The sequence below is a fragment of the Hylobates moloch genome, unplaced genomic scaffold, assembly GCF_009828535.3.
Source record: "Hylobates moloch isolate HMO894 unplaced genomic scaffold, HMol_V3 SCAFFOLD_3, whole genome shotgun sequence".
Taxonomy (NCBI): domain Eukaryota; kingdom Metazoa; phylum Chordata; class Mammalia; order Primates; family Hylobatidae; genus Hylobates; species Hylobates moloch.
This window is the reverse complement of record NW_026652278.1, coordinates 31,202,896-31,212,195: the sequence shown is the minus strand read 5'-3', so window position 1 is coordinate 31,212,195 and position 9,300 is coordinate 31,202,896. Positions and strand designations below refer to the sequence as shown.

The 9,300-nt window shown below is 60.6% G+C and overlaps 1 protein-coding gene across 4 annotated transcripts; it reads left to right on the top strand.

Moving 5' to 3' along the window:
• Positions 1 to 941: 941 nt before the first annotated feature.
• NFKB2 (nuclear factor kappa B subunit 2) lies at positions 942 to 9,289 on the top strand. Of its 4 annotated transcripts, none has more exons than XM_032179187.2 (23): positions 942 to 1,431; positions 2,706 to 2,798; positions 3,071 to 3,152; positions 3,268 to 3,308; positions 3,545 to 3,643; positions 3,720 to 3,871; positions 4,120 to 4,226; positions 4,320 to 4,478; positions 4,775 to 4,879; positions 5,006 to 5,091; positions 5,173 to 5,311; positions 5,526 to 5,651; positions 6,062 to 6,271; positions 6,351 to 6,492; positions 6,854 to 6,968; positions 7,052 to 7,265; positions 7,429 to 7,598; positions 7,720 to 7,822; positions 7,953 to 8,104; positions 8,222 to 8,291; positions 8,518 to 8,690; positions 8,821 to 8,932; positions 9,015 to 9,289. In XM_032179187.2, the coding sequence occupies exons 2-23, from the start codon at positions 2,778 to 2,780 to the stop codon at positions 9,134 to 9,136; spliced, it is 2,700 nt and encodes an 899-aa protein (XP_032035078.1). In that variant the 5' UTR covers positions 942 to 1,431; positions 2,706 to 2,777; the 3' UTR covers positions 9,137 to 9,289. The 4 variants fall into 4 exon arrangements, with proteins under 4 accessions (XP_032035078.1, XP_058292042.1, XP_032035077.1 ...); XM_058436059.1 differs by having other exon boundaries at positions 1,367 to 1,431; positions 9,012 to 9,267; XM_032179186.2 differs by lacking the exon at positions 942 to 1,431 and adding an exon at positions 2,522 to 2,614 and having other exon boundaries at positions 9,012 to 9,289.
• The last annotated feature ends 11 nt before the right edge of the window (positions 9,290 to 9,300 follow it).

Genomic DNA, 9,300 nt, shown 5'->3' with positions numbered 1-9,300 from the left:
CTCTAGAAGTGTTCAGGTGGAAATTGGAAGGTCTGTAAGAGGCAATTCGGCAGGACACAGTGGCTCACGTCTGTAATCCAAGCATTTTGGAAGGCCAAAGTAGGAGGACCACTTAAGCCCAGGAGTTTAAGACCAGCCTAGGCAACGTAGTGAGATCCATCTCCACTAAAAATTTTAAAATTTGCCAGGTATAGTGGTGTGCACCTGTAGTCCCAGCTACTCAGGAGAGTTAGAGAATCGGCGCACCCCGGAGTTCAAGGTTGCAGTCAGCCATGATCGCACCACTGTACTCCAGCCTGGGTGACAGAGCGAGACGCTGTCTCAAAAACATAAATAAATAAATAAATAAATAAATAAATAAATAGGACGTGCGCAGTGGCTCACGACTGTAATCCCAACATTTTGGAAGGCGGAGGCCAGCGGATCACCTGAGGTCAGGAGTTCGGGACCAGCCTGACCAACATGGTGAAACCCCCCAACTCTACTAAAAATACATAAATTAGCCGGGCGTGGTGGTGGGCGCCTGTAATCCCAGCTACTCGGTAGGCTGCAGCAGGAGAATGGTTTGAACCCGGGAGGCAGAGGTTGCAGTGAACCAAAATCGCCTCACTGCATTCCGGCCTGAGACTAAAAAAAAAGAGGCGATTTCCCATATCGGTGGAAATTTGAGCTGTTTAAACTGTGGATGCCTTTTTCAGTTCTAATATTCCAGATCTCTGTGGTGGATAAACACTTCATTTCCCTTCTCCTGAGCAGAGCTCCTGAGCCCTGGCCCGCTGGGAACCTGCCACTTCTAAAAAAGTTTGAGGTCCGGACTGTCCCTCCCGGAGCCCTGAGGCTGAGGAGACGGAGCGAGAGAGGGGCCCGGGCCGAATGGAGTCTACTCGCGGCCCCAGAGAGGCCGCCAGAGGGCGCCCGGGACCGACCGCAAGAACAACTTCCTTCCTCTTCCGCTAACTTCCCGGCAGCGCGCCACTCAGGGTGGGGGCCCCGAGGGCTGGGGCCGTCGGCTTCCCCCTGGGGTTCCCCCGCTTCAGAGAAAGCCAGGCGTTAGGCGCAGCCAAAGTCGAGTGGCAGCGGAAGCTCCCGGCCCGGGGTGGCGCTGGGTCAGCGGGTACCTTCTCGGTGGTCCCCTGGCAGGCCAAACTCGCGCCTGGTGGCCTGTCACCCCGCTCCCCGCCCTGAGTGAGCCTGTCCCCTCTCAGGGGCGCGCCCTAGTCGCTCCGGGTTGGCTGCGCCAGTCCAGAGTTAAACTTTCAGCCAATGAAAAAGGGCGCGAGGCGTGACGCACGGAAACGTCATGGGAATTCCCCCCTCCGGGGGGCCGAAAAGGGGCTTTCCCGGCCCGAGCCCTGCTAGCCGGCGAGGTGTCGCGACTGGTTCCAGGTGGGTCGGGCGCGGAGAGAAGCCGCAACCAGAGCCGCCGCCACGGTGAGTGGCTGGATTCAGACCCCTGGGTGGCCGGGACAAGAGAAGAGTGGGAGGAGGGCCTTTAGCGGACAGCGCCTGGGGCTGGAGAGCAGCAGCTGCACACAGCCGGAAAGGGCGCGCAGGCGACGACACTCGGATCCACGTCGACATCCTTGTACAAAGATACGCGGACCCGTACGTACACCTGTACCTGTGCTGGCGAACACACGGCAGCGTCCGTGCAGTCGCACTCGCACACACATGCACACGGAGACGTGCCCACCGGTGCACTGGTGCCTGCACCCACACCCTTCACGCACAAACTCAAGATACGCTCACCCGTGTCTGTACATCAAGACAGGCGCTGACACACACCCACACTGAGAAGCTTGGGATTCACCTATCTACACACATGCTCGCATGCACACTCATGTTGACGCCATGGACACACAACATGCAACCAAGCACTACAGCCGAAACACACTTGTGGAGCTGTGATGGAGACACAAGCTTGTATTGGGTGGGGAGCGTGCAGAGGTCTCCCTGTCGCCTGCGCGCCCACAGCCCGTGCGGTGTGGGACCAGCTGCTGTTGCGAGGTTTGGGAGAGAGAGAGAAGAGCCCATTCCGAGGAGGAGACGCTTTTCCCGCGGCCCCAGAATCGCGTTCTTGGGGCAGAACCCCGGGGCCTCCCACAGGAAAGAGCCCCCGCCTACAGGCTGTTCGAAGGGGAGGCCTTTCGACAGCAGGAATGTCCCCCCAAAAGCCCCCGGGGTTTATCAGCCGTGGCCTCCCTCCTGGCAGAAAATCCCAAGGTTGCTCCAGACCGAGGGAGGGGAGCGGGAGGCGGACTTGGCCCCAGACTGCCAGCCTCCTCCCGGCCGTGAAGGACCCTCCTGTTCCCTGCCCTGGAGGGAGGAGGGGGCTTAACCCCCACTGGGGCTTCCCTGATTCTCCTAGCCCTCTGCCCGCTGAAAAGCAGCGGGAGCCCGCAGACTGGCGAGGGCCTCCCGCCCCTCCCGTCGTGAGGGCGGGGCCAGTGGCGTCATTTCCAGGCCCGCCCCCTCCGGCCCCGCCTCCCCTTGGTATTTTCGGGACTTTCCTAAGCTGCTCTAACTTTCCTGCCCCTTCCCCGGCCAAGCCCAACTCCGGATCTCGCTCTCCACCGGATCTCACCCGCCACACCCGGACGGGCGGCTGGAGGAGGTCGGACCCTCCCCCAAATCTGAGCCCCCATCTCCCGCCCACCCCCATTTAGATCTGACCCCCTCCCCCACGCCACTCCTCCCAACTTTAGGCGGGCGCCCAAAATTCTGGGAAGGAGAACCTGGCCGGAGCCACTAGACAGAGCCGGGCCTAGCCCAGAGACATGGAGAGTTGCTACAACCCAGTGAGTCACGCCGCCTGCCCCTGACCCGACCGGCCGCTCCCCGTGTCTGTCCACCTGTCTGCCCAAGCCCCCTCTGCTGCCTTACACCTGCATGCTCGCAGATGCTCTCAGCCTGCCAGCCTGTCCATCTGTCTGCAACTCTGCCTCCAAAAGGAGCTTTCTGTTGGGTCTGAGGAGGAGGGGGAGTGACCACTGAGGACTTGGAGATGGGAGGTGCGGCTCTGGGGGGGCGCTGAGAGTCGGATGCCACCCCCAGTCTGTCTCCAAACCAGGGTCTGGATGGTATTATTGAATATGATGATTTCAAATTGAACTCCTCCATTGTGGAACCCAAGGAGCCAGCCCCAGAGACAGGTCAGCAAGTTCACTAACCTCCTCTAGTCCTAAAGCCGGGGGAGGGAGAGCATGTGCCCTCTCTCTGGGGGAGGGGCTGGGAGATCGTGGCTCAGCAAGGTCTCTCTGTCCCCAGCTGATGGCCCCTACCTGGTGATCGTGGAACAGCCTAAGCAGGTGAGTGAGCAAAAGGGAGGGTGTGGAATGGCTTCAGCTTTGGGGACAAATGGGGTAGTGGTAGCTGGCTGGCCATGGAGGAGCCAATGCCCAAGGAGGCCACAGGGGATTGGATGGTCACTGATGCTGATCAGAGTGCTGCAGTTGTGGTTCAGGGCTACTACCAGGCACTGTGGTCACTGCTGGCCTGGGTGGTCTTCCCTGATCACAATGCTACTCTGCCCTTGGACCTTCAGAGAGGCTTCCGATTTCGATATGGCTGTGAAGGCCCCTCCCATGGAGGACTGCCCGGTGCCTCCAGTGAGAAGGGCCGAAAGACCTATCCCACTGTCAAGGTGAGCCAGGATGGTGCTGGAGGGTGGGCTAAGTGGACAGCATGCCCAAGGCCCTCACAGTCCCTGCCTCTCCTAGATCTGTAACTACGAGGGACCAGCCAAGATTGAGGTGGACCTGGTAACACACAGTGACCCACCTCGTGCTCATGCCCACAGTCTGGTGGGCAAGCAATGCTCGGAGCTGGGGATCTGCGCCGTTTCTGTGGGGCCCAAGGACATGACTGCCCAGTAGGTGCCCTCTACGCCTGGCCCCCACTGGTATGCCCCTGTCTGCCAGTCCTAGGCCCCAGCCCACCTCCATGAGCTTAGCATCTGACCAAGGGGAAAGATGTAGGTTGGCCCCAAACCCAAGGGCCCAAGTAGAAACTCCAATGGCTTCCTTGAGGAAGTAGGGCTGAGCTGAGCCCTGGCACTGGGAAAGGTGCCTCAGGAAGAAAGAACTGCACGGCCAAAAGCCTCTGATTCTCCCTTCTCAGATTTAACAACCTGGGTGTCCTGCATGTGACTAAGAAGAACATGATGGGGACTATGATACAAAAACTTCAGAGGCAGCGGCTCCGCTCTAGGCCCCAGGGCCTTACAGGTATGGGTGCAGGGGGCGGGGGGTCATGGGAGGTGCTCATGGAAGGAGCAGGGAGGGAGAAGCCCAGGGCTCACACATGTACCCACTGCCCAGAGGCCGAGCAGCGGGAGCTGGAGCAAGAGGCCAAAGAACTGAAGAAGGTGATGGATCTGAGTATAGTGCGGCTGCGCTTCTCTGCCTTCCTTCGAGCCAGTGATGGCTCCTTCTCCCTGCCCCTGAAGCCAGTCATCTCCCAGCCCATCCATGACAGCAGTGAGTATCCTGATTGCCTGGGGTTCCAGGCCTGGTGGCAGAGGTGGCATGAGGGGTGACCTCAAGCTGTGGAGCCAAACAGGCCCGGGTTTCAGAACCTGGCCCTCCCACATACGAGCTGTGTGATCCTAAGCAAGTCATTTCCCCCCTTGAAGCTTCTGTCTTTAGTAAATGTGTATATTGGGTGGTTCCTGCAGCTCCAGGGGTTGCTGAGATAAGGAATACAAAGCACCCAGCTCCTTAAATGTGGCCATGGCTATTGCATCATTTCAACTAATCCATATCCCACCCCATAGAATCTCCAGGGGCATCAAACCTGAAGATTTCTCGAATGGACAAGACAGCAGGCTCTGTGCGGGGTGGAGATGAAGTTTATCTGCTTTGTGACAAGGTGCAGAAAGGTAAGACTGGAGCCCAGGCTGGGCGCCAAGGACATCGGGTATAAGACTGGGGCCAGGGAAGCTCTAGGGTAAATGGCCCCGGAGATTCCACCGGGAGCTGTGGCCAAGCTTCCGTTTTCCTTGTAGATGACATTGAGGTTCGGTTCTATGAGGATGATGAGAACGGATGGCAGGCCTTTGGGGACTTCTCTCCCACAGATGTGCATAAACAGGTATCCAGGGCTAGGGCCCGGGCTGGGGGCTAAATTAGGCTAAGGACTCACTGACACCCTGTGTCTCCCTGCACCCCCCAGTATGCCATTGTGTTCCGGACACCCCCCTATCACAAGATGAAGATTGAGCGGCCCGTAACAGTGTTCCTGCAACTGAAACGCAAGCGAGGAGGGGACGTGTCTGATTCCAAACAGTTCACCTATTACCCTCTGGTGGAAGGTGGAGCTGGGCTGAGGACCTCAGGGGGCTGGCGAGGGGCCAGGCTGGGCTAGAAGAAGGTCCCAAGAGCTAGATATGGGGATGCGTGAGCCAAGTCAGGAGTGCGAGGGTCCCAGGAGGTGCTTCCTAGGAGCCAGCCTGAGGGCTCTTCTGGGAAGGGCCCCTGAGGCATGACACAATAATTGGGCTCAATCTCATTTTCCTCTGCCCCCAGACAAGGAAGAGGTGCAGCGGAAGCGGAGGAAGGCCTTGCCCACCTTCTCCCAGCCCTTCGGGGGTGGCTCCCACATGGGTGGAGGCTCTGGGGGTGCAGCCGGGGGCTACGGAGGAGCTGGAGGAGGTGAGGGGGTACTGATGGAGGGAGGGGTAAAGGTAAGAGAAGCTGTGGAGGAAAAAAACCTGGGAGAGGCCGGGCGTGGTGGCTCACGCCTGTAATCCAGCACTTTGGGAGGCCAAGGCAGGCGGATTACATGAGATCAGGAGTTCGAGACCGCCTGGCCAACAGCGTGAAACCTCATCTCTACTAAAAATACAAACATTAGCTGGGCATGGTGGCAGGCGCCTGTAATCCCAGCTACTCGGGAGGCTGAGGCAGGAGAATCGCTTGAACCCGGGAGACAGGTTGCAGTGAGCCGAGATCGCGCCACTGCACTCCAGGCTGGGCAGTAAGAGCGAAACTCCGTCTCAAAAAAAAATCTGGGAGAGTCGTGGCTGGTGGCCCGCTTCCCACAGTCCTGCCTGTATCCACAGGTGGCAGCCTCAGTTTCTTCCCCTGCTCCCTGGCCTACAGCCCCTACCAGTCCGGCGCGGGCCCCATGGGCTGCTACCCGGGAGGCGGGGGCGGGGCGCAGATGGCCGCCTCAGTGCCCGGCAGGGACTCCGAGGAGGAAGCTGCGGAGCCGAGCGCCCCCTCCAGGACCCCCCAGTGCAAGCCGCAGGCCCCGGAGATGCTGCGGCGAGGTATGGACTCCGGGGCACGGGCGGTCGGGGCGCCGGGGCTGAGGACCCAGCCCTGACCCACGCCGTCTGTCGCCCCCAGCCCGAGAGTACAACGCGCGCCTGTTCGGCCTGGCGCAGCGCAGCGCCCGAGCCCTACTCGACTACGGCGTCACCGCGGACGCGCGCGCGCTGCTGGCGGGACAGCGCCACCTACTGACGGCGCAGGACGAGAACGGAGACACGTAGGCAACAGAGGGCCTGGCGGACGCGGCGCGGGGCAGGGGCAGGAAAGGGACCGGCACGGAGCCGGGCTCTGCAGTTTTTGGACACGCCAGGCTTCAAGTCCGGCCTCGGGGTTCACCAGCTCTGTTGAAGCTGCTTGGTCTGTCCAAACTTCAGTTTTGTCGACCGTGCAAGGGGTACAGTTATAGCACTTACCTACCTCAAAAGGTGCTGCGAAACGTTAAGTGCAAGCACAGCGATGCCCTGGGCCACGTGCTGGGTTCCATGGGCCCCAGCGAGGGAGACTATGAGGGCGGTGGGGCTTTGAGAAGGAAAGATGCTCTGAGTGGCTGGGCCAGACTCTCGCTCCCCAACCCCCAGACCACTGCACCTGGCCATCATCCACGGGCAGACGAGTGTCATTGAGCAAATAGCCTATGTCATCCACTACGCCCAGGACCTCGGCGTCGTCAACCTCACCAACCACCTGCACCAGGTGCGGGGGCGCCTACTGGGGAGGTGGGAGGGGTTGGAAGGCAAGGGGGTCTCGGGCCTGGCTCACCCTGCTTTCATCCCCAGACGCCCCTGCACCTGGCGGTGATCACCGAGCAGACGAGTGTGGTGAGCTTTCTGCTGCGGGTGGGTGCAGACCCAGCTCTGCTGGATCGGCATGGAGACTCAGCCATGCATCTGGCGCTGCGGGCAGGCGCTGGTGCCCCTGAACTGCTGCGTGCACTGCTTCAGAGTGGAGCTCCTGCTGTGCCCCAGCTGTTGCATATGCCTGACTTTGAGGGTGAGCTCCCCATCTCACCTGACTAAGGGGGCAGGGGGGGACCAGGGAGGGTATCTGGCCAGTGCCCAGAATGGACTATGAGGTGTCGAGGTTGAATGGTCAGGGCTGGCCCAGGGGCCGCCTTAAGGGTCACAGCTGCAGGTTGAGCATCCTGCATCCTTAGGACTGTATCCGGTACACCTGGCGGTCCGAGCCCGAAGCCCCGAGTGCCTGGATCTGCTGGTGGACAGTGGGGCTGAAGTGGAGGCCACAGAGCGGCAGGGGGGGCGAACAGCCTTGCATCTAGCCACAGAGATGGAGGAGCTGGGGTTGGTCACCCATCTGGTCACCAAGGTGGGACTGAGGATTGTGGAAGGAGTGGGGCCAAGGGTGGTGGAGGGGCCAAAGATGGTGAAGGGGGCGCTGGCCAAGGGGACCATGCTGTGGTGTCAACCCTCGCTGCTCGCACCCCCAGCTCCGGGCCAACGTGAACGCTCGCACCTTTGCGGGAAACACACCCCTGCACCTGGCAGCTGGACTGGGGTACCCAACCCTCACCCGCCTCCTTCTGAAGGCTGGTCAGTCTCACCCTCAGGGGCACTTGAACAGGGTGGGGGGAAGGGGGAGAGGTGCCTCCCAGTCCCCCCACTTTGCAGTCCTTAATGTAGGCCCCCACCATACCTCCCCATTACGGCCTCCCTCTCCCAGGTGCTGACATCCATGCTGAAAACGAGGAGCCCCTGTGCCCACTGCCTTCACCCCCTACCTCTGATAGCGACTCGGACTCTGAAGGGCCTGAGAAGGACACCCGAAGCAGCTTCCGGGGCCACACGCCTCTTGACCTCACTTGTAGCACCAAGGTGAGGCCAGCCTGGGACTAGAAGTGCTCTGAGTGACGGGGTCCAGAGTATCTGGACTTAAAGACACGGGCTTAAGGACGAGGTGGGAGGTAGACAGAACTGCGGCTGTCTCCCCAGGTGAAGACCTTGCTGCTAAATGCCGCTCAGAACACCATGGAGCCACCCCTGACCCCGCCCAGCCCTGCAGGTGAGAAGCATCAAGCATCCCCAGCCCGACTCCTCTGACTCCTCACGGAGGTCTCTTCTCCTTCAGGACCTCTGAAGGAGGCCTCCCTTTCTCTACCCTCGGCCCCGTCCGTCACCCCTCATGGTCCTGTCTGTCGCTTACCTTGGGAGAAAGGCAGTGTTCAGGTGTCCATGTCCCCACCCAACTCTGGAGGTAAATGACATGTCTATATGTGTGTCCCCCTCAGGGCCGGGACTGTCACTTGGTGATACAGCTCTGCAGAACCTGGAGCAGCTGCTAGACGGGCCAGAAGCCCAGGGCAGCTGGGCAGAGCTGGCAGAGCGTCTGGGGCTGCGCAGCCTGGTGGACACATACCGGCAGACGGCCTCGCCCAGCGGCAGCCTCCTGCGCAGCTACGAGGTGGGTTGGCCTGTGCCCTGCCCCCTCCCCAGCCTCCTTTCCCGATCTGAGTCCAGGTGCCTCCTTGACCCCAGGGCTCCCGAGCACATGCCCTAACCATGACTCAGACCTCATCCCTCTGTTTTCTCAGCTGGCTGGCGGGGACCTGGCAGGGCTACTGGAGGCCCTGTCTGACATGGGCCTAGAGGAGGGAGTGAGGCTGCTGAGGGGTCCAGAGACCCGAGACAAGCTGCCCAGCACAGGTAAAGGGGCCTCCCTAGAAGGTGGATCTGGACTTGGAGGGTGGGAGGCCTGAGGCTTTGACTGTCCCATTCACCCCAGCAGAGGTGAAGGAAGACAGTGCATACGGGAGCCAGTCAGTGGAGCAGGAGGCAGAGAAGCTGGGCCCACCCCCTGAGCCACCAGGAGGGCTCTGCCACGGGCACCCCCAGCCTCAGGTGCACTGACCTGCTGCCTGCCCCCAGCCCCCTTCCTGGACCCCCTGTACAGCGTCCCCACCTGTTTCAAATCTTATTTAACACCCCACACCCACCCCTCAGTTGGGACAAATAAAGGATTCTCATAGGAAGGGGAGGACCCTTCCTTCCCAACTTATGGCAGCCCCTGATGT

Coding starts and splice junctions, on each gene's coding strand:
- NFKB2 (XM_032179186.2), top strand. CDS start 2,778: ATGGAGAGTTGCTACAACCCA. Junction 6,493..6,853: donor CAGGACGAGAACGGAGACAC/GTAGGCAACAGA, acceptor CCCAACCCCCAG/ACCACTGCACCTGGCCATCA. Junction 7,823..7,952: donor CCGCCTCCTTCTGAAGGCTG/GTCAGTCTCACC, acceptor TCCCTCTCCCAG/GTGCTGACATCCATGCTGAA.